Source organism: Manis javanica, chromosome 5, assembly GCF_040802235.1.
Source record: "Manis javanica isolate MJ-LG chromosome 5, MJ_LKY, whole genome shotgun sequence".
Taxonomy (NCBI): domain Eukaryota; kingdom Metazoa; phylum Chordata; class Mammalia; order Pholidota; family Manidae; genus Manis; species Manis javanica.
This window is the reverse complement of record NC_133160.1, coordinates 135133435-135158854: the sequence shown is the minus strand read 5'-3', so window position 1 is coordinate 135158854 and position 25420 is coordinate 135133435. Positions and strand designations below refer to the sequence as shown.

The window sequence follows — 25420 nt, the reverse complement described above, 5'->3', positions numbered from 1 at the left end:
ATATTGTATATCAATCGCACTTATTAAAAAAATTAAAATTCTCCAAATTTTATAGGGTCAAAGCTCTACAACCCCAATGCAAAAGCACTTTCTTATTCCCAATAGTTACAACAAAGAACGTCCTAAGATTGAATCTTTTGGATCAGTCTAAGTCATACACTCATGCAGAAATCAATCCCCCTGACCAGGAAGATGGAAACACTCACCACCAGGTCTGAGTCCACACCTGACCCTGGAGCCTAGAAGACGCCCTCACGCCCACCGCACCCACATACCCCAAAGGCACGTCAGGGCAATGTCATCAGAGGAAGGTGGGACAGAATCAGACAGGTCTGGCCCGTGGGCTTTCACCACAGCCGTCGCAGACTCTGCCTAAAGGAAAATACCCATATTCCTTCACAGGGGATCCAGCACTCTGGTTCTTCTCCCACTTCATTGCTCCTCTCTCTCCCCTTCGCCAACACGCTCTGTGTTCCAGAAGAACAGCTTACAATTTCACGAAGCTGCCGTTTGCACTCTTTGGAACCTTCATTAAGTAGGCTTGTGCCCATAATTCACCTCTTGACTGTCTTCCCTCACTTCTCAGGCTGAGTTCATGCTCCTCCTATAACTTTCCACTACACTCTATGCTTTCCTTTTCTTCACACTTGACAAATATTTAATGAGTTCATACTTCGTGAATACTCTCTATGTACTGGGGATATAGTCAGCAATGAATAAAACAAAAGCTTACATTTGGATGGGAAAGTCAGACAATGAACATCACACATAAACAATAAAGATCATACATACATATACACATATAATGGCCAGTAGTAATAAATGCTAGAAAAACAAAGTAGTCTTAAATGCACATACTGTATCTTCTGTCTTTGGTGTTCCAGCTGAGCCTAACACAAATCAGGCACTTAAGTGACTTTTAAAATAGTAAGTGAGCTAATGAATTAATTACAAAACCAAACAAACATGCTCTTAAAATTCATATGTAATTGGGAACTTTTTCCTATTATATTCCTATTGTTACAAAAACAAAAATTTTAAGCCATTCCCAAAATGAGAACTGTTTGGTACCATTCATAAAAATGCCTTCAGTAAATAGTTTCAAATGAAGGACGTTTATTTTCGTTAGGGACAGTCAGTGGTAACAATACATTTGTGTTATTAGTAAATTTCCTTCAACCTGTGTTGATAGTTTAAATGGCCCTAATATCTTTTCTAGGCAATTCACTTCTCCTAAAATCCCTATATCAGAATCTAAAATTACTGGTAACTCCACTCTGCCTTTAGTTCATAATCTTCCCTGGTTAGGATAAATGAAGTGTAGAAGTGCTATGTTGATTGCCCTAGGAAACCCTGGCTAATGAAGTTAAAAAAAAAAAAGTAACAAGGATTTATGTACTGATGTTTAGTATTTCACAAACCCCAGGACACTCACACGTGTTGACACTATACTTTCTAAATATCTCCTTTTCCACCATGTGGAGAACAACCATTTACTCTAGCCAAAATTACTCTTTTCTCTACCTAAAGAGCAAAACATTACTGATGCAATTTTGGGTGAATATTTTAAGAGGATTCACTGAAGATGAATCTGAAAAAAGTGCCTGATTTGCATCATTCAGAATTGAATGAATTTGCTATTTATAATGCAATTGTATATTAAGTTGTAAAAAGCACTCATCTCAAATACTGGGACTCCTTAAGCTGCCAGTGAATGCTTTGCCCATGTAAAAATAGCTTCTGTTCTGTTGTTTCCATCAATCTCTACTCAAGCCTCAATATTTTCCCACAAACAGCAATATAAGAAATTACTCCACAACCTGTGTCTCTTAGGCTTGAACAGTGCATATTTGTAATTGATTCTTAGCTACCTGGAAATAAGGTAACTGCTGCATGGATTTTCAGGGACACCAGAACCAACTAGGACCCTTGGAATGCTTGTGTAAAATGCAGACTAAGACTTTAATCTAGAATGAATGAGCTCAGACCTGTATTTGTAACAAGCTTCCCAATTGATTCAGATGCCCAGCAATGTCTGAGAACCACTACCCTAGAGATTCCAGCCACTCAGATGGCCTTGAGTATTTAAACTCAAGCAAAGCTCAGAGAGATGGCTCCAGGTCCAAGTTTCAGAGTTCTGCAGACATTCACCCAGCCCCTCCTTAGGAGTATCTCAAGCTCTTTTCTGGAAGAGCAAGAAGGATATACACTGATGAACAATAGCAATAAAAAAGCAACTGCCCTCCTGGATTTTACATTTCAGTTGAAGTAATTGATGAACATGTAACTAAATACATGATATAATGGTAGATAATGATAATTATAGTGAAGAAAATGATGAAGAGTTAGCCAGGTAACCATGTAGGCAAGATCATTCCCGGGGAGAGGAACAGCAGGTGACAATGACCTGGAGCCTTAGGAGCATCAAGGGACAGCCACAAAAGGCCAGCTTGGCTGGAGCGGAGAACTCAAGGGGCAGAGTGGCAGGAAATATAGGCAGAGGTGCCTACAGGAACCAGATCACATGGTGCTTTGTGGATTTGGATGAGCGATTTAGATTTTATGCTGTGTCTTGAGAAATAGCTAGAAGATTTAAACCAAGGAGACATGGTCTGTCTTACATTTTTAAAGGATCACTTCAGCTGCTATGTAGAGAAAAGACCATAGTGCTTCATTCCTGCAGAGGGAAAGGTGATGGTGGGAGAAGAGGTCAGAAACAGGATGCATCTAAAAGGAGACCCACCAGGACCTGCTTACACACTGAATGAGAGAAACAAGGGAAAGAAAAGGATCCAGGATAAATTTATTTACCTGAGTAAAGTTCTGGAAAATGCCAATTGTTTCATTTTCTCTTTATCTTTTTCCTTCTCTATTTCCTGAATAACAGAATGTATATTTATTTAGATTTATGTAGGCTTGTATTAAACATTCTGTTGCTTCTTAAAATACTAAAGTTTCCACTTCTGCCTCTGTTAGGAAATGCAGACATGCAAATCATCCCCAGCAAAGCCTCCTATCTGCCCTCCCCGATCCCCAAAAAAAGAGGTTTCAGGAATTCCAGACCAAAGGACTGGGGGTCAGCAGCCCTGGTGAGAGCTAATGACTGACAGTGCAATGCGAATGTGGTACATTTTATGGGCAGGATGGGCAGATGAAAGATGTGTCCATGTGGCTTGCTGGTCCCTACAGGTGATGACAGCCGTTTGCACTGGGCAGCTTCATTAAGCAGACTGTAGGCACTGGAAGGCAGCTCATTCGGGCAAGCATCCCTTCACTTGGCTTCCTATGCTGTACTTCATAGCCAGTCTGTCAATATGAATCTGAGTTGGAGAACAAGAAGAAATGACTTTCTATTTGCAAAGTAGACTAGAGGTATTTTTCAACAGAGCTTTAATACTGCAACTGGAAACAAGATTATATTTTATCCCAATTACATTGAAATGAGTTCTGCTGCATTTATATATTGAAAGTATCCAGAACAGCTCAATTCAGTGAGTGGCAATGTTTTTCAAGCCTAGGGCACTGTTTGGGGATGATGGAGGCAGAGAGAAGGAGAGGGTAAGTGAAATGGAAGGGGTGGGAGAAAGGCTAAACCCAAGCTAGAAAATGAACACCACTTGGCTTAGGATTTCGACTGAGGGAAGAAATACAGCCATTGCATCAACATTTTGGATGTCAGGCATATGAAAATCACCCACATGATTTTTGTCATACCCTTTGTATTAGGATTCTCCAGAGAAACAGAATCCACATACATACAAAAGGAGATTCATTTTAAGGACGTGGCTCATGAGATTGTGGAGACTGGAAAGCCAGAAATCTGTAGGGTATGCTTGAAATTCAGAGGGGATTTCTATGTTGCAGCCTTCGAGGCAGAACTTCTTCTCCTGAAAACTTCAGTTTCTGCTTTTCAGACTTTTAAGTGATGGGGAACAGCCTACCCACATCATCGAATGTAATCTCCTTTACTATAGTAACCCAATTGGAAATGCCAACCACATCTACAGAATACCTTGACAGCAACATTAGACCAGTGCTTGACTAAATAGCTGGGCACCATAGCCTGACCAAGTGGACACACACAATTAGCCATCATGCCCTTTGGCCACCTGTACTATTATTTATGCATTCCTTCATTCACTGGATATTTATTGACTGCTCCTATATGCCAAGAGCTTTTCTCAATTTCGGGGGAACAGTGGTGAATAAGATAAAATCCCTGCCCTCCGGAGCCATGTTCTCATGCGACAGTCTAAGCTGGGGAGGACCAAGCCAGCCAGGAGGAGAAAGGACTGAGAGTACTGCTCTGGCTATTTGGAGGTTGAGAAGCCTTTAGACAACCATGCAAAGCTACCTTGTAGGCTGTTCTGTAGTCAGGTCCAGGAGAAGCTAAGGAAATGTGAATTACTCTAAATTTTTCACCCATAATGAAATCTGAGCATGAGTGTAATGTTAAGAAAAACATGCACAAACTCACCAAGTTAGTGACCTGGCTCTAGTTTTCCTAATAACTAAGAGCAATCACAGAGCTGTTTTGTTTTCTTCATAATGCTACTTGGTTTTCTTAAAACTAATTTTAGGAAGAAAGAGTATTGCTTGTTTTCCTCCATAAGAATGTAAGCACCAATAATCCAAAAATCTGGTGTTTTGTTCCCTACTATTTTCTCAGGATTGTTGTGCCCTCAGAACTTCAAAACAAGATGCTGTGACTGATAAGCACTGCACTGTAGGAAGGAAGGAGAGGGGTCATCAGCCAGAGCCAGACTGTCCCTCCCCACAACAGGTCTTTATCAGTGAAATAAGTGAGAGCAGTGAAATCTCAGGCTTCCCTGCAGAGTGAGCCCCTCCAAGCCTGTGACCCCCAGGCTCCAGGAGACTTTGAGGAGAGACAATGAGAGAAGGATGCAGCAGGCAAGGAGAAGGTGGACTTCATGGTCACAAGAGAACAATTTCAAAAAGTCCATTGGGAAAAGATCTAATAACATGAATTTGAAGGAGGTCACAGTAGTTGTCCAGTAAAACAGTGAGAATCAAGAGGAGACAGGGGGAGTCATGGGGTTTGTACAGGAGAGTGTAAGATTAAGACGCTTTATTAGTTGAGATCTTTGTATTTCTAAAATGTAGGCCATAGTGTTCTATTGCTTACAGAGATTATTTATTCAGCCATGTCTACAACAGTGCCTGATCCATAGTAAGCACTCAGTAAACATTGAATAAATGAATGAATGAGAAATTAATATTTTAAATGTATATCCATGGTACATCCCAAATTACCTCTTCTAGCACACAAAATATGCCTCTCTCATAGGGAGTAGGGGAAAGATTAGCAGGCCTTTGGGGCTTCAGATCTAAAGACACATTCTCTGCTCCTCTTTATTAGTCATCTAAAGCTGCATTTTGATCATCTATTTGAAGGAGAAGAGACAGGCTTTATTTATTGTCACTACTGAAGCCTTGAAAATGATTATATTCACTTTCTCTAAATGTAGGTTCAATGCTGCTCTAAACTTAAAAAAGTAAAAGGAATCAATGATGCTGGTTTGAACAGTATATGGTTAATCTAATGTAGGCATTACCCCCAAATATTAGACAGGCTTACTTTCCCAATCACTGGGACCACTGAGAATCTGCAGGCCTTATGCCTCTGTTGCAGCAGGTTCAACATGAACTTCTCTAACTGGACTGCACCTTCTCTGTAAGCAGGTCAGGAGAGAAAAATCCAGAGGACATGGAGCTAAGCATGCCTGCCTCCTTCTCCCAAATACACTCATGAGATGGGTCAGTGGGGAGCAGTGAGAGAGGAGAAAGAGAGAAGAAACTGGAAAGGTTGATCCCTTAGCTTCTGTCCTAGGGACTGGAGTAGAAAGTCCCTTCCTTTATGGCAACATGAGGAGTGGGGAATGATTACCCAACTGAACAATGACTTCAGCATCAGCAACTCTGTAGAAAATCTATTCTTCTGTACCTGCCCGTGAAATCCAAGTGCTGACATTTTCATTTGCCTCATTTCCTTCTATTTCAAGATTTTAAAAACACTGATGTCTGGATCATGCCCAACCCAGATGTTGATAACTCCTTATTAATTAGCAGTATTTGACCACTGCAGATGTGGAAGCAATCTACCACACAGCTCCTTGTTGCTTCTGAAGATGTGAAAAAAAAACAATGGCCACTTTTCCCCTGGATATTATTTTGGGAAAGCTGTGCCAGCTGGGATATAAGGAAATCTTGAGTGTTTTTATGTGATTACAGTGAAGGGAAAGCCACTCTACTTCAAAGGGCAGGGGTCAGGACAGAGCCAACCTGGAGCATACTGGTGTGAGCAGTGGCTCGCTACCACACATTCACTTTAACCAGCAGCAAAAAGCTTGAAGGGCAGGGGATGAAACCTCATGCCTCAGAAAAAATGCATGCGCACACCATCTCACATACACACACACACACACACACACACACACACACACACACACACACACAGTATAGAATCCCAGTTTTTAGCATAATCCTAGACTGTGTAGGAGAAAATGCAGTAACAGTTACACGACACTTCTTAAATTTTCCTAATAAAGAACTCGGTAATGTTGATTTAACTCTATGCTAATAAAATCAGCTTTCATGGGTAGTTGCAGAATTGAATTCGTTCTTTCTACATATCAAACCACTTAAAGACATGATTTCTAGCTCAATGACAGAATATTTTGAGGGATTTCCACCAACTAATAAACATCTTGCACTGTGTTTGTGCATTTGAGTCTGCACCACTGTTAACCAAAATATCTTAAAAAATGCACCGCGTTTACCATGACTTCTATTTAATGAGAGGTATCTGTATGCTTCACTGGCTAATTCTAAATTCTAGCAACTTGTTTACTTAGAGTTCATAACAATATAACTTAACGATGCATATGATACAGATCAAGTGTTTCAGTTTTACAAGTTTGTTTTGTTTTTGTTTTTTGTTTTTTTAGTATGCTGTGTCCTCTGCCTGGAACATTCTCCATAGTCAAAGACTGTCAAAAGTTGAAAACAGACCCTTGAGATTACCTAGCGAGAACCTTTCATTTATAGATGAGGAAGCTGATTTAATAGCAAAGCCAGGATAAGAGCAATTTTCAACTCCTACTCCTTTGCATGCAAACATGCAAAGAGGATGGGAATTATATTTGAGACGAAGAGTATCCTGTATTTTAATTCCAAATTGAGTATTTCTTCTTTGTCTAATCTTAAACAATTTACTGAGGTTCTCTGAGCCTCCATTTCCCTATCTGCTGAAATGGGATAATATTATATATTTCATAGTGTTGTTATGAGAAAAGAACTGAGATAAACTACATAGGAGTCAATAAATAGTGGTTATTAACAACAAAAATTAATTATAACTCCCTGAAGAAAAAAGTCAGTAGAAGTACTAGTTATTATTAATTTTTGTTGTTGTTAATAACTACTAGTGAAGACACAAAAGTCAAACTATAACCAGGCATACCCTTCAGACCCATGAGTCACACTTCTAGAAGTTTAGCCTGAGGAAATAATTATGGATATACACAAAAATTTGGCCAAAAAACGTTCCTTGCAATCTTGTCTATATAATACCAGAAAAGTAAAACAAGCCTTAACATCTAACAACAAATTTGTGCAATTTTGGTTTATCCATAATGTTTAATAAGTGATGTGACAGAGAAATAATTATTAATATGGAGAGATGACTAGGCTATACTATTAACTAACAAAAGCAGGTGATAAAGCAAAATATACCTGCTGCTTGTAAGTATATATAAATAGGAAAAAGAGTGAAAGGTTAACAAGATGTTAAAAATAATGGACCATGAAAGTGAGATTATCAATTTTTACTTTATTTTTGTTTCCTGTTTGTTTCTAGTTTTAAATATTTCCATGTACCACTTTTGTAACTAGAAAAAAATGCCAAATGTATGTTTATGCATATATATACACAAACACACACACACACACACACAGATAGATAGATGATGGATTGATTAAATAGATTAAAGGTGGATAGAGGATAATTTCCAAGTACATACATACATATATGAATATGTATGGCATTTTTTTCTTATTACAAAAAATATTTATATGTACATATATAGAGAGATTCAATAAATGATAGTTATCAATAACAAAACTATATATTATATATAGTCTATACACACACAAAACACTACTACACACATACTAGTGTTTTTGAGTGGAGATAAATGATAGATGGATGGACAGTAGATTAGATGACAGATTAGATAGTAGATTTTAGAACATTAGGCAATTAGGTAAAATAGAGAATAGGTGATAGATAGGTGATGGGTTAGAAAGCTGTGAGAGAGGGTAGATTAGACAGTGATGGATTAAATAGATGATAGAGGTCATTTCCAAGTCTAGGAGGCAGGTAGAGCCAGATGTCTAGGGACACAGGGTTGAACCCGCCGCATGCAGGGGTCATCGCTTGCAGGTTAATGAAAACAAGTGGCTGCCCTGGCGGGGTGTCTGAGGTGTCCTCTCTCCTCAGGTCGACGCCCACGGCAACATTCTCCTCAGCACCCTGGAAATCAGGAATGAGACGAGCGGCTCGGAAGTGCTCACGGGCGTGAGCGACCCCAAGGCCACCATGTACTCGTACGACAGCGCCAGCATCCAGTACCGCAAGCCGCTGAGCAGCCGCGAGGCCTACGGGCGCGCGCTCGACCGGCACGGCGCGCACAGCAAGGGGCGCATCCGCCGGCGCGCCTCGCAGCTCAAAGTCAAAATCCCCGACCTGACTGACGTGAATTCCATAGACAAGTGGTCCCGAATGTTTTTCCCCATCACCTTTTCTCTTTTTAACGTCGTTTATTGGCTTTACTATGTACACTAAGGTCTGTCCTCGTGGCTCCTAAACTACTTTCCTCTTCTCTTGGTTTTTAACCCCACAGGTCCCCAGCAGCAATACTGCTGTGTTTTTCAAGGTAAGAGATTCAGCCATCCAACTGGTTTTAGGTCTCGCATATCGATTTTATTACTGCACCATGTTTACTTCCAAAAACAAACAACAAAAACAAAAACCTATTTTTTTCCAGTCTACTGTGGTCCAGGTTATCAGCTCTTTCAGAGCGCAATTGATTGTCATGTTTACAAACACACACACGAGAGAGAATTTAGATAGGTAGATCTTTAGCAGCCCTGCCTAGTCACCCTGGATTTTTTTTTACTTGTTTTTCAAATGAGATTGAAAAGAGGACCTAGTTCTCTGTGTGCACGGCTTCCTGGTAAACTGTAACAACCTCATGCTGCCAAAAAAACCCAATTTCCAGGATCTCCGAAGAAAAAACAAAGCCATTGACAAGTTACAGATTTCCAGGAAGAAGGGAAAACAAAAAAGAAGCCTAGAAGAGGAAGGAAGACTCCCCTCCACCTTCAAGGTCCCCTAACTCCCTTGTAGGAGGAATCGGGGCTCCAAAGACAGGAGGGAGGGATTGGCAAGTGCCGACTAAGGTTATGCAAACCAAACCTGCCACCTTCCCTTCCCACTAAATTTGATTATTCTGAAAAGTGTTTCTTTCTCAGACTTCCAGGCAGATTTCAAATTAACATTAGAATCCAACCTGGTGTCCATTAGAAATGTTTTTCTTCTCCTGTTGGGAATAAGGAGTGTGGGAGACAATAACCTTTTTCTTTTTCACTGACTCTTTTAAATGAGCAGCCCTGGACTCATTACAACAGACTGGAGTCCCTTGACAGCTGTGCCATGAAACTATGCCATCACATTTCCCTAGTTCCTGCGCCAGAGAGAGTGAGAGAAAGGGGCACAGGGGAAGGAGGGCTTCAAAGAAGCGGGTGGTGAGCAAGTTTTGCTTTAGAAAAATATTGTCCTTTCTGAGAGGAAGATTTACGTGCTGTGGAAAGGGTGTTACCTGAACTGCCAAATCCTAAATCAAACAGTGTATATTTCCAGAGAGCAGTTCCAGCGTTGACCTGCCTATTACATGAGCCTCTGCTAGCGCCCTATGCTCTGCTCTCTGAGCTCTGCATTCCAAAATATGAAACGAAGGCATTGGGAAATGCACAAACACCCACGTTGGTGTCATTCTCCTCTGAGGCCAGATTTCTAAAGAAAACCAAAATAGCAAAACCAGTAATAGATAACAAGAATGACAAAATACCTAAGCCTTCAAACATTTATACCAGCCCCTAAAATACACTTACTCTTCTTAATCATGAACCTCTGTCATTACTGCTCTGCCTTACCTTCAGCCATGATTGCCACAGAAGGGCATCCCGCACAGCCCAACACACAACTCTGAACATCAGCGACAAGCTGCAACTGAGATTCATTCCATTTATGCCAGTAAGCCCTCATTATTTTCTTTTAGCCTAAATATCTAAGAATTCTATATGTTCATTTGCAAGGTTGAGTGAAACCTTGAAATGGCCAACAAGTGACAGAGGCAATTTAGGACCTGGTCCATGGATGTGAAATAAGGGCGGAGGTAATAATAGAGATGCTTGCTTCATTTGATGATCTGGCTTTCCCCCTAAAGTTATGATGAGGCTCTATGTTTACAATAGCATCAGCTGCTAGAAATTAGAATATTAGCTGGAAAGATAAGGCTGAATTCCTACCAATGAGTTCAAAGGGAGAAAGCTTTGAGATACTCGTTCAGAAAGTAAGAGGAAAAGAGACCTCCTCCCAAATAAATGAATGGTTAGGTCTATAGTAATACAGATTAATAAGAATATAAAAACTCTGCGTTAACTAAACAAATCATCTCAGTGGTTTCATAAGCAATTAGTAGGGTATGGAGACCAAATTTTCATTTAGGTTTTCAGTTATATAATCATAGTTCCCTAGCCAAGGAAACTTCTAGCCTGTAGGAATGAAGTGATCCATTTGCAAAACTGATTAGTTCCATGGCAAGGAAAGATGCTTTGCCATTGGAAAATGCCCAGAAAGAGTAGAATGTGACCAAAACAGACATTATAAAGATTAACATCCCCAGTGCCCACCCAGGAACCAGTGTGTAGCATTTATTTTAAACACAGGAAGGGAGGCTTATGGCTGATGCCTAGCAGGAATGACTCATTCTAAGTGTCAAAGTTATTTGAAACACTTTTAAGGATGAAATGCTAAATCAGAGAGGAAGTATCTGTAATGTATGCTCCTTAGCAAAACAATTTTTATATGTTTAGATCATTCTTCTTGGAAAAGATTGAAGTAATTTCTATCTTTATTATTATTTTTATCTTGCCTTAAAAGTCTAACAAATTTGATGCCTGTAGTTTAGATGTAAAGCGTCTCTGGGGAAAAAAAAAAGGAACATTTTGAATTCTTATATCTTAACCTTTGTAAAATTAGTAAACCTGAATCTACTGTCAGGCACGAAATGGTAACATTGTATGCCCTCCTGGACTGTAGAGAGGTCACAGCCATCATTATGCAAAGCCTGTTACATAGTTCTCATTTCAGAGTCAACAGTAGCCAGAGAATTGGAGAAGCTGCCATATCCTGGTCAATGACCAAGCCTCCACTTCCTTCTGGATACCTCCTCGCTAAATCCTCCCTTCCTTAGCCCCTGCTCACTCTCCTTCCCGGCTTAACAGTGCCATGGAAGAAAATACTTCCTCCTCTGCCTTTCTCCCTTGTCTTGCCCAAAATGATGTACATAAAACATAAAAGTTGTTAGACATTCTTAAGTGCCCTCAAACTGGTCCCCATTCCTAAAAAGATTCAGATCAATACATTATGGAGGTGTTACTATTTGGTAGTTTTTATTTTCTTGCCATGAAAATAGCCATAAACTCCTGTATTACTGAAGTGGCAGCAGAGGCTGAAAATTGCACAGACTCACTCTCTTATGCCACAGTCATGTCCAGGGGACTGAAGTTCACGGTTTGTAAACTGTGACATGAACTGTGTCATAGATGCAACAGAAATCCCATCTTTCATTGGACAGTGATGACTACACACTCATTCCTTCCACTCATATTCCCTGGCTTTAAAGATTAGGGGTGAATATGCATTACATTTACCAGCTTTGTGAGGCAAAGACCCAGGTAAAGACATATTTTTGGCTTCAATTATTCAGGATTATTGCCTCAATCTTCACATTGTCAAATAGAAACAGACTGGTTGGTAATTCTGCTGACTAAATATGTGTTTTCCTATATACCATCTTTTTTGTGCATTATAATTAATGAAGGATCTTGGAAATGCAAAGAGAAAAATGTGGTGCAGGGAATAAAGTTTGGTTTATGGATCCAACGATAGGCTTTCTTTAAACAAACTTCAGGTACAATAATTAGAAATGTTGACTGAATTCCACCTTTCTAAAATCAATGACTACTTTATAAATATTCATTTAAGAATCAGCTTAATTAAAATTTGCCAACTTGAACAACAACAACAAAAAGATATATTTATAATGCTAGAAGGAAATGTTCTCCAAGATTTCTTATATGGACAATTTTGAACAGTATCTTAACCAAAGGGTGATGTGCCGCAATTTTTTTTCCTAAACAAAGTGCGATCATATATCCCAGGAGGGAGGAAAAAGGAACGTGTAAGCATTTGTTCATGTTGGTTTGATCAAGTTACTGGGATGAGGACAGGAAAACAAACAAAGCTATCTCAGTTTCTTGAAAGCAAATGGTAAACACAAAGATAATCTTGTTAACAGAATGTAGAGTATTATGTAAACTTCTTTGTAAATTCTGTATATAGTTCATTGAACTGTTCCCTGTGTGCGGTGGTCCTCAGCCTTGGGTGAATGTTTGAAAAATCCAAGCATTGTAAATAATGTCAGCTTATAAGGCACTTGCTTTTATTCATGAAGCAAAATGACTAGTGATTTGGCCCCAAACCAGAATCCTTTTTAGCACTAGCTCTTTCTCTGCCATTTTGTGTGTGCAGTTGTGTACACTCTGCCGGAGGTCTGTGATCACTGCCTTGTGCCCCAGCCTCACTGAAAGGGACAGCGGCTGCCCAGAGGGCATGGGGCTCAGGAATAGTGCACCAGCAGAGACAGGCACTGTAGGGGGCGGCTCCTGGAACTGTGTCAAGAAAAACAGACATGCTTGTGTATCAGTTATTCGTGGCTATTCTTCTATTTGGATACCAGACTGTCCATGCTGTTGAGGGGTCAGGAATAGAAGAGATGATCAAAATCCATAGGTAGTCCAAAGCTTTATTTGCACTGACAGCTTTCACATCTAACTCTTATCCTACCATAGTGTTTCCCAGAATTTCTAATAAGAATAGATGTGGACAGAAGAGTTTGATCAGGGTAAACAGTCAAATGTCCAAATGGTGGGAAGGAGAAAAGGAAGAGAGAGCAAATGACACTGATAATATCAACTGGCTGATTCACCCCAGAAAGATACAGTGGTAACCATGTCACTATTTTTAAAAGGTGAAGAGAAATACTGAGAATTAAAACAAGTAGGGGCCCAGGATAGGTGTGATATATGCTTGTTAAGCTTAAAAGACTCTGGTAATTAAATATTCTCAAATATATTTCTCCCAATGTCTGGTATTCTTGAAAAAGTCTTCAAAGCGGTGGGATATTATGCCACAAGATGTGTTTCCATGCCAACATCACAGAGGGTGATGGTAGCTACAGAAATTCAGAATATCCAAGCAAGTAGGGGCATTAATTAGTTTCTTAGTAACATTTTAGAGTGCACAATGTCTTTCTTGCAGGTAAGAACTTAGCAAGGCAGGGATTTTTGTGTCAACATTTTAAGTGCCAGGTGAGCGTGGGGAGCCATACTGTGAGACACTTTGGTTCCAAAATGTGCAAATGGGGGCCCACCATCCATCAACAGGAAAGATGTCCTGTTGAGACTCATGAGGTAGTCCCTCAATTTCTAGGTTTCCAGAATGCATTGCACTTTTCTACTTTAATCATCCTCTTTCTGTATAATGAAATCAACTAACCTGTCAGAAACTTAATTGTCAGAGGTTGCAATTCCAGAAACAAACATTTGAAAGGAAATCCTTTTTAACAGAATTGCAAACCAGAAAATAGTAAGTTCCTGGAAGGGTAAGGGCCAAGAATTTTGAGCTTATTTTTACTTCTAACATAGCAAGTATTTCCTTTTTTGAACGTAAGAGGTCTAACAGTTGTTTGCTTTGTGTTGTTTTTGCTAATTAAAAAGTCCTTAGTACGTCAAGGGGCTCACAACTATTCCTGACTGGCCCCTAGATACCCTGCATGTCCTGGAGTAACCAGCCCTCATCACAAAGGCTTCAATAGGAATTCAGTGGGGGAGAAGTAGGTGTATGTCTAGACCCTTTGGGAAAGAAAAACATTCTCATGAATGACTCGACATGTATTTCCTGTCCCACAGACAATAGAAAAACAAATCGGTAAAAGGAGGCCAAATAGTATTATGCCTTTGCCTTAGGTACACAGGGTCACAGACTCACTTGCTTAAAACAGCCCCAAATTGGAAGCAAAGATGAATAGGAGCAATCAGTATTGTTTATCTGGCTTCCACTGCCCCCTGGGCTTCCTTTTGAGGAGAAACAGGTAAGGGGGGTCATTTTCCAATAGAATGTTTTATAAGGGAAATTTAAATATATGTGTGTGTGCATTTTACACATTTGGCTGTGTAAAATAGATTACCTCTTTTGTACTCGTTCTTGCCCAGTACCGTATGCCATCCAGCCTCATGCCTTAACTTGATGAAGTCATTTATTTTTCCTCTTTCTCATTCCAAACTTCATAAATGGTTGTCTTCTCCATGAATAGCTGAAAGTGTCAGCTTCTTTGGACTTACATTGCATATCTTGAATTGAAAAACAATGAATTTTCATGATTTTCCCAAATTCCTGCTTCTATTTCCCTTCAAAGGTCTTTGGAGGTAGCTTGTGTCATCACTGCAGCCTCCTCTGAAATGCCTTGATTTCTTTTTCTTGTCAGCTTCTCTGTTCTTTATGGAAAGAGGACATAGGTTTACATAATCCCCTCTCCCAGCCCAATTCAAAAAGAGGTGGAAATAAAAACCATCAGCTCAAATGTAGGAAAATGTACATTATCTACACCAAAGTTTGATGATAAGACCATCTTCTTACATTACAGTTGTAATATGGTGAATCTACACTGTCTCAGTTCTTTCTCATCAAACTCAGTAATTCATGCCCTCCTCCAGTCTTAATTGTACACCATTTAAAACCTATTATTATTCCTCTCAGAATGGCTTATCATTCACATAGCACACTACAGTCACAAACTATTCTCAAGGAACTTGACCCACTTCATCCTTTCTGTATCTTACTGCGATTACAGATTCCCTCTTCGATGCCTCACCCGTCCTCCTCCTCTTCATCCTTCTAGCAGATGGTAAATGTAGTTAGTAATTGGATAGGTCAAAAGGCAAACTGTTTAAATTGCCCCCATAAGATATTCAGAACGTCTTTTTCCTCTAGACAGTTTTTGTAAACTTAGAAACCAGAGGCTTCTCTAAACATGTACCAAGCAATGTGCAGCCTAAACCTTTTAAAATTAATAAATGAGCTGTATGGCGGCAGGGAGGAAGATCATAGTGGATGGAAGACAGCTTGGGATTGGGATTGCATGACCTGGCCTTCCTGCCAGCTCTACCACTGCCCAGTTGTGTCATTTCAGACATGCCACCAGGTGACTGCCAAGTTCTCTCCCTAAACTAAATTTCAAAAGGAATTTTAGAGAGTTTCATCTGTATAAGAGGTTACCAGAAAGATACAGGAGCACTGTGGCCTCTGCTAAAATATCCCCACAGATTTGGCAATATTCCCTGTTGCCTGTCTTTGGGAGTAAGCCATCGGGGTAAGCCACCTGGCATCAAGTAAATCAAAGTCAATACTTGTTCATATTCCATTAAAAAACATAGAGAACAATTCAATTTGTAGGCAAGTGGTAAAAAAATTGTTTTACAATTTTAGGAAGGCCTATGCTTCCATGTTTCCCCTTAATAGTGCTGGAGAGTCTCAGGTAACATAAATCCCAAGGTCTCTACCCAGATCTCTGGAAGAAGTCACTCCTTTAGACCTTTCTCTGAAATTCGGTCAGGAAATGCTATGAAATGCCCGATGAGTGGAAAAGCCAACTTCCAGGCAGAGGGCCGATGCAGTGCCCTTCGATGTCCCTTCCCAGTCTTGGACCCCATCACTGTCTTGTGCTCCGTAAGTGGAGTAAGCAGATCAGATACGGCTGAGTTCTCAGGCAGGAGGCTACCTCCCATCTAGTTGGAAAAGATTCCAAGGCTTTAGGACCTCTGTTATTGGCTCTCCCAGCCCAAATTTCCCCAACCTCCTTCCATCCCCCACCTAACTCGTTAAATCTGCCATGTGTGTTAGGCACAGCCACGTTAAAACTGAAATTAACTTACTCATGGTGATTAGCGCTTCTAGCTGGTCACATTGCTAAAGCATGCATTCTGCCCCTTCCAGTCTCTCAATATGATCCCCAGTGTGATTCCTTCACACACAGTCTTGTTTTCCTTTCTCAAAAGATACCTTCCAACTCCAAACTTTCATGATTCTCCAGGGCTATTCAGAATTGTTAGGAGAGTGCCTAGAAATTCCTCCCTTCCATTGTAAGCCTGCCTATGAAAGAGACAGCCTCTTTTTTTGTAAATTTAGCCTAATATTCTGCCCCTCAACCTCACACACCCTATAAAATCTATTGTGTCAAACTCTCTGCGCAAATGTACTTCAACACTCCTAGTAAACTAGTGAGCTAAGTTTGCTTTTTCAGGTTTCCCATACTTCTTACTTTGAGATGGTTTCATATTTAATGCCATCTTTTCAAAAACAGGGGAAACACTGCTAAGTCTTCAAATTCTCACCAAGTTGAGATAATACTTCCTATATCAATGAGGATTCACTCAAGTGCAAGTAACAAAAGATACAACTGTTACGTAATGAGCAAAACGTTATCTCATGTAGCAATGAATTCAGAAGTAGGGGAGGTTACCAGGTTATTTCAATAGCACAATGATGTCATCCAGAATCCAGGTCCTTTCCCTAATCAGTCCTTCCTAACTCTGTGTGCTACCACACAAGTCACGGTTGCAAAATGGCTATAATTAGGCACTCATATCAAGTTCAGAAACAAGGGAAAGTCCTGCCCTGGGTCTCTTTTTTAGAAGCAAGGAAATCTTCCCAAAAACCTCCCCCAGCAGTTATTCTCTTGTGCCCCATTAGCAGAGTTGGATTACACATCCATTCCTGAACCTGTCACTGATGAGAGAAACGAAATTATCAAGATTGGCCTACAACATTGACCCCTGGGGGAGAAAAGGGAGGAGGGGGGCTATGTTAACAAAAAGAGGGGATAATGGCTTTTGTGACAGTGACTGCACACACTGTTCTAAGGAACCAGAAAACACTTTCCCACACATAACTTCATGACTTGCTCTTCACTACAACCTATGTAGTTCTGATGACAATACTGATATATGGAAACAGAAGCTCAAATAGGTAAAATGATTTTCCCAGATCTGATCACAAGTCAAGGACTGAGTGAATGCTCAATCTGAGCTTTCCTCAGCTCCAAAGGCAGAGCTTTGGAGTGTACTCTACTACACTGCCCAACCTCCTCCTTTTTACCTTGACAGTCCAGGTTTCAGGTAGTTCAGAGATGAATGGACAGTGGGAGGAGAGAACAATTTTCACTCCTAACAGCTAGATACTATGCCCAGTAAACACTCTTCTCTTTATCCTTCTCTTCCACCCTCCCTACCTCCCCTATACAAAAACCCTTCATTCTTCTCTTGAGGGGAAGTATAGAAATAGCTTGCAGAACAACTGAATAGCCTGAAGCGTGCTCCAGTTCTTTTTGGATAACATTACTGTTAGGGGACCATAGGCCCCAGTTCACCTGAGCCAGTCCCAGTGTGTGATTAATTATCACCAGAACCACCTTTCACTCTCAAAATTGTTCATGTAGATAACAAATATATAAATCACACTAATTTTGTAGTCTTGTAATTCCCATACCTGTAGAGTATAGGAAATATTAACAAATTAATAGTAACACCTTGGAAAAAATACATCTTGGCACCCTATGAATCACTTATGCTGCTTCAAGCAAGCTGATCTTCAGGCCTTTCCTGCCCTTCCACTGCAGCAGCCATACATGATCCCAAAATGTTCTGGTTGCTGTGCTTGAAGTTTCTAATTTAATTCCTACCACCCAGATTTTCCTCTTCCTAGCCTCTCCCCAACAGTGGAATATGAATTAAGGCAACATCATCTGAAAAGCCATCCATGAGCAACCTGCCCTCATTCTTTTCACTCTCTTATTAGCACCCCTCAATTCTTGTGGCCACTTTGTCCAGTAATAGGTGTTTCATTTGTGTTTTTTCCAATAGTTTGCAAATGGATGTTATGTTTACCTAAATAAAGTGTAAGGCCCTTAGGGTAACTGCCCCATTTTCTTTGTTTTGTAACGCCTGAAGCAGCTATTGTTCTGTCCATGGCAGAGAGTCTGTAAATACTGATTAAATGACCTACATTGGTAAATGTAGCAACAGAGGAACACATTTCTGTAACTGGCAATACTTCAGGATTATACATAATACTTTGTGAGGCAGATGTTCCTTACATCCTCCCCCAAGTTATTTTAGTTACATAGAGGTTGTCTACAGCCTCTAAATGGGTTTTAAAAATGCAGTCAGTGTTACAAGTTAAACGCAGGTTGGGGTCTGTGCCAAGTGGTCATTGTTTTTCCCATTGCTTATGACCTAACAGACTGAATCCTAATACCACCATTCTAGATTCCACCAGTTCTGGCAGAATTGAACTTCCTGTGCTAAATATCAGTGACTTTCCTTTATGGAAAAAGGAATTTTTTCATTTAATGTTTCAGTTTTCCCCCATTTACCCCTGGTTTGCCTTATTAAAAGTCTTTTGAATCTAGGTTCTATGTAGTGTTCGTTCTCAAAGCTGAGACTGCTCTGAAATTGGAACACTCCAGTGTGAATTCTAAGAGAATACTCCCAGAGAGTATTACACACCAAATTTCATCTCTGCCAAGAAACAGAATGTTGCCAAGAAATAGAATCTCTAAGAGAGATGGGCATTCACCGCCATCTCCCTCAAGACTGCATAAAATAAATGGACAGAGAAATACCTTTTCTGCCCCACTCCCTTCTATTATTAACTTTCCAGTTCTCCTGGTACATATATTATTTATATATTTGCATAAAAAAATATATAATTTGCAAGTCTTACCTCAGAGTGGCAACCAGCCACTTGTTTTACTAGATAATGTATTTTTCTACTTGCTATTCCCCCAAATACATTGAATTGCAGTGTATTTGCTTTTCTTTTTTTTTTAAGCTAATCAACTCATGCTAATCTGTTTCCTACATCTTTTTGAAATACTCACTGGGTAAAGCTTGAAATATTTTATATTTTGCAACAACATCTCAGAGCCATTTTTAGGGAAGCCCCTTGATTACTCTCACTGCAGTGTCATGGAAAACAATTATATATACAAGTGGCATTTCATATTCAGGACATCCACTACCCTTCTAAGTAGGGAATGCTTGTGATTAGATATGCGTATGTTTATTGACTGTGTTGCTCAACTCCTTCTTTAGAGAGAGCCAATAACCCTCTGGATAAAAACTACCATGTGGCATTATTACAAAGTCAAGATTGCATGAGGTTTTTAGAAATTCCAAATGCTATAAATGTTTATAAGGACCAAAACTTTTTTGACATCTTTAACTAAGCTTTTTACTTTTGACCACCAGGCAGCATTTTGTGCCATTGTGATGGGAACCTAATGGCTAATGTGAAATAATGTTGTGTCATTTAAAAGTTAATAGAAATGTAAATTGGAAACTTTAATATTGTATAAATACAAATAAAACTGTTTTTGAGAGAAACATATCTGGGTTAGGGTGACTTGCTTGAAAAATTCCCTTGGCTGTCCATCATTTCTGAATAATCATTTCACGACTTTGACTTCACCCAAGGAAACTCAACCTGAGGCAAAGATTTTTATACAGGTGATTCAGGAGGTTTGGCAAAGAAGGCCTCAGGCTAGAGAAAGGGAAAACCGCCACCATGTCAGCAATGGGTGGACATCTCTTTGGCTACCACCTCACCTAAAATTTGACTGAATCCAAAAATTAGGTAAGCTTTCCAAACCGGTTTCCTGCTATTTTAATTTATAGCACTCTGTACTAAATAGTTGGAGCTTTCCAAAGCAGGTGCTACGTATATACAGAAAGACATTTACACCTTCTGTTGCCTCTCAAAATCTGTTATGCTAAACTCACCAAATATATTAGATGTTAAATGTTTTATTCCTTGTGTTTTTAAATCTCGACTAATCAGTTTGCTGAATTGTCTCCTTAGCCTCCTACCAAACATGATTTAGCTTACTCATATCCTGATTGGTATTATACTCTTCTTGTAAATACAATAATCCCTTTCTCCCTCTTGATTTTTCAGCAGGCAGAACTCCTTTACTTTCAAAGAAACAAATTACAATATATTAATGTTCTTTTGCTCTTTTGCCATAAGAATACTTTCCTATGCCTACCAGACCACTAAAAATGCTGTACAGCTAAAATGTGTATTTCTGGAAATCTATAGAAATGGGACAGGTTTAACAAATGCTAAGAAAGAAAAGGTGGACTCCTTTTATAATTCAAGTTTCTATTTTGTATCAATATATGCTGCATTTTCTGATTGAACCTACTATTCTATTGAAACCTGTGATTTCCTGTACTTGCTTTTTACATTTGAAATCAAATTTTCATACAGTGTGCTTGGTTGTACCTTTCGGTTAGGGATTTGATTAAAATAATTCTGTTTCATGAATTCCTTTTCAAGTGTTAAAGTAGTGATATTATGCCTTCAACTGTCTCAAAAACTGTGGACAAAATCCATGAAGCCTGTAGACTGTGATTTATACACATGAAAAGAAGAAATAGATTTCCGTCTAAGCAGTGAATCAGTGAATGAGAAACTGTTCAGTGTCCTCTGATTCCTGACCCTTTTAACTTTCATGGCCTTTTTTCTATTCTTAATCATTCAGTGAGTAATCATGTATTCTTGTGAAATGCAAAATCAATCTACATGTAATCAGGTATGAACACAAGAAATGCTGTGCTCTCAATTTCAGGACTCACAGATACCCTCACAGTCACAGGGCTGTAATTCGCTCAGTATTTTTGTTAATAGTATGGCTTTGCTATATAGTAAGTTTCTTCTGTTTTCTCTGCTTCGGTACTACAAGATTTTAAATGTTGCAACAATTGAAAGAAAGAAAACACATGTGAAGGCTGGTGTAAAAAAACCATCAGCTATACTTTAAAAATCTGCTGTGCAGCTTATGAAATGTAGTTTATTGCTGTAAATATGTACAATTTATGTTAGCTTGTTATTCCTAAAATAAAAATAAAACTTTTTTATTAAAAATGTCTACATATAAAAAGCTTACTTTGTACTATGTTTTAAAACATGCAAGATTTCAGACATATCTCTTTACAATCTTTGAAACTATTTCAAATTCTGATTCTATGATTTGAGAGCTTTCATTGTAAAAGTTAATACAAAATGAATCCTTCTGTTTGGAAGAAATTCTTTGCAATATTATCCAACAATTGGGAAAAAATACCAGCACTTTTCCAGGAGCTTATTTCTGTACCACTTTGATTTTTTTAAAAATAGTCTTTAAAGATAGTACACCTTACAAACATTTGAACATATGAAGCATTTATATATTAGAAAAAAAGAATAAAGTTTTGTATTCAAAAATGACTAAAATGGACTTTAAAGCATCCATTTGTGAGGTGCATTATGTTAAAAAAATTTTTAACCTCCATTGTAAAATACAGATATTAGAGTTGGCTTATTTGTCCGTCTTTCCTAATTTGAAGACCTCCAAACTCCAAAATTATTCTCTCCTCTAAGAAATAATATATTGTCAATAAAATAATGAACATACTAAAGGTGTGAAGCTCATTTATCTATTAATTGGTATAGGAGAATAGCCTTCCAATAAGAGTCTAAATTTCAGCTTAGGGATGATTTTAACATCCATCCAGCAAAATAAGTGGGAATCAGCAGAGCATTGGCCTGCAGAGACACTAAGGATTTTGGAGACATCCTTAAGTGGCTACTATTTCCAGAAGACTGTATACAATAGGAGAAGTAAGTGGCCATCCAGTCTTAAATTAGAAAAGACAAATATATGTATGTAGCATGTTTAGGATTTGCTAAAAGGATTATAGATAAGAAGCTAACATAGGTAGATGTGCATCTGTGCTGTCACTATTATCAGCCAAGGATACGGAGAAATTGGAACCTCGTGCACTGTTGGTGGGAATGTCAGATGGTATAGTCACTGTGGAAAACAGTGTGGAGGTTCCTCAAAAAATTAAAAATAGAACTACCATATGATCCAGCAATTCCACTTTCAGGTATTTATCAACACACAAAAGAAATGAAAACAGGATCTTAGAGATATTGCACTGCTATCCTCACTGCAGCATTAGTCACAGTGGCCAAGAGGTATAAACAAGTTAAATACCCATTGATGGATCAATGGATAAAGAAAGTGTGGCATATACATAAATGGAATATTATTCAGCTTCCCCCCACAAAAAAGGAAATCCTGTCACATGTTAAAATATGAATAAACCTTGAGGACCTTACGATAAGTGAAATAAGCTAGTTAGAAGGACAAATACTTAAGTATCTAAAGTAGTCAAACTCTTGAAGCAGAAAGCAGAATGATTTGCCAGGGGCTTAGGGAGGGAAACGCTGTTTAACAGGTTGAGTTTCAGTGATAGAAGATAACATTCTAGAGATCTACTGTACGATAGTGTGCACAGAATTACAATACGGCACTGCACATTCTAAAATGTGTTAAGATGGTAGATTTCATGCTTTGTGGTTTCAGCCACAACTAAAGGAAAAATAAATGCAACATAGTATAGCTACTTTGAAAAAGTTTGGCAGTTTCTTACGAAGTTGAACATAGTCGTGGGTAGGATACAGCAGTCCTAGGTATTATCTACTTAATCTAAAAACGTGTCCACATAAAAACCTGCCTGTGAATAGTTACAGCACCTTTACTCATAATTCCCCAAAAATGAAAACAACCAATTTGCTGCAATAAGTGAAAAGATAAACAAACTATGTACATCTATACAATGAAATAATATTCAGGAATAAAAAGGAAATGAGTTATCCAGCCACAGAAAGACAGGGAATAAGCCTCATTACATATTACTATGTGGAAGTAGCCAGTCCAAAAGGACTACATATTATATGGTCCCAAGTATATGAAATTCTGGGAAAGGCAAAACAAAAAAGACATTGAGAAAAATCACTGGTTGGATTTCAGAGAGAGATTAATTATGTAAAACACAAGGGATTTTTAGAGTGTTGAACTATTCTATAAAGTGGATACATGACATTAAGCATCTGTCAAATCACAGAACTGTTCAACATGTAATTCATGCGAATTTAAAATTCACTTAGGAAGTTGGGGGTTCTCTGGAAGGAATACTATGGCAAAACATCTAACTGTACAATAAATGTACAAAACAACCTCACTGAAAGGAGGAGAATAGGTCCTGATGTAAATAACTTTGTAAGTGAGAGGAGTCTATGAGACTAAAAGCAAAAGGAACCACCCATAAATCCTACCTAGAAGATAAAGTTGTTTCCTACAGAGGTACAGATTAACAATTTAGATACTGCTTTATATATACTGAAACTGAACATTTAATTAAGTAAATGAATGGAGAATGGTGGGTATCATGTTTCTCTCTGCTGGAATGTGAATTTATAGATAAGGAAGGGTAGGAGGCTAGAATAATCCATGTGGTCATGTGGTAATAGATTAGAGTTGGAGACATCAGGATGAACTTATGTGTAGCTTAGTGTAGACACAGATGGTTAGATAAAGAAATATTTATAGATATGTGTATATACATATTAATTTACACACACATATTTGTTCTATCAGCTGACAGCACCTAAAAGATAGAACATTGCAGTCACAATGAGCACACCTTGCTTGGTTTCTAATACCATTCTTCAATAAATAAACCAGGACTTCTTGGAAAAATGGCTGATTCTAGGACTAGGCAGGACACAGACAAGATGGGCCTGGGGCATCTTATATTGCCAGAAAGTTAAGGAAATAAAATATAAATAAATAAATAAACCCCACCGCTACTGAAAGGGGTCTACCAAAGGGACAAAGAGCCAACTGGAAGAGCTCCCAAAGACCAAAACTAGGACAATTTGCATAAATAGTATTGGATTATAACCTGAAGTATAAAATAAATATCCATGACTCCATACTAAAGGAATAATTGAATGGATAAATTAATAAATAGAGAAGAGACAAATCTGTGTAGAAGAATTCCAAGATTTATGTAGATACTCCAACCTCAAGGAGGGAGAGCACAACTTCTGTTCCATAAGTATGGGCTATACATGGTCCACACTTTTGGACTTCCTTCCAAAGAGTATGGTATGGAAAAAGAAGAAATAAAATGTAACTTTTACAGTACACAAACCCGACAAAACACTACATCAGCCAGGCGATCAAGATCACATAAATCCTATTATTAGTATCTGCCAGTCATATGATACAAATGGCACTTTTTACTTCTGTGATCTTTCCGAAACTCCGTAATCCTATGCTGAAAATGAGAGAAACATTAAATTCCAATAAAGGGGCATCCTACAAATTATCTCCCCACACTTCTCAGAAGTGTTAAGGTCATCAGAAACAAGCAAAATATGGGAAATTATCACAGCAAAAGAAGTTTGAGACATGACAACCAAGCATGATGTAGACTCCTTAGAACAAAGAACATTGGGCAAAAACTTAGGAAATCTGAAAAAACTATGGAATTTAGTTAATAGTAACACATTGATATTGATTCATTAATTATAAAAAAAATGTACCACACTAATATAAGATGTTAATAATACAGGAAACTGGATGTCAGTTATATGGGATCCCTCTGTACTATCTGTTCAATTTTTCTGTAAATCTAAAACTGCTCTAAAAAAATAGTCTATTTAAAAAAAAAAACAGAAAAATACAAGTCACAGATTGGGACAAAATACTTATAAGGCATCTTTGTGATAAAAACTTGTAACCAGACTATCAAGAACTCCCAAAACTCAGTAAGAAAACAATCCAATGAAAAATGGGCAACAAATCTGAACATACATTTCACCAAAGATACACCAGTAAATAGCACATGAAAAGATGCTCAACATCAGTAGTCATTAGGAAATGAATATTAAAACCACAAAGAAATACCACTACACACGAATTAGAATAGCTGAAATTAAGATGACTAACCATACCAAGTGTTGACAAGGAGGTGGAGGTTGAACTCTTACAGACTGTGGCATGGAATGGGAAATGGTAAAATCACTTTGGAAAACAGT

The 25420-nt window shown here is 38.6% G+C and overlaps 1 protein-coding gene across 1 annotated transcript in view; it reads left to right on the top strand.

The window, feature by feature from the left end:
* GABRB1 (gamma-aminobutyric acid type A receptor subunit beta1) overlaps positions 1-12997 on the top strand; it is a 334206-nt gene extending 321209 nt beyond the window's left edge. The window contains exon 9 of the mRNA XM_073237673.1: positions 8522-12997. Coding sequence (XP_073093774.1) covers positions 8522-8866 — 345 coding nt within the window. The 3' untranslated portion in view covers positions 8867-12997. The remainder of the gene's footprint in view (positions 1-8521) is intronic.
* Positions 12998-25420: the final 12423 nt, after the last annotated feature.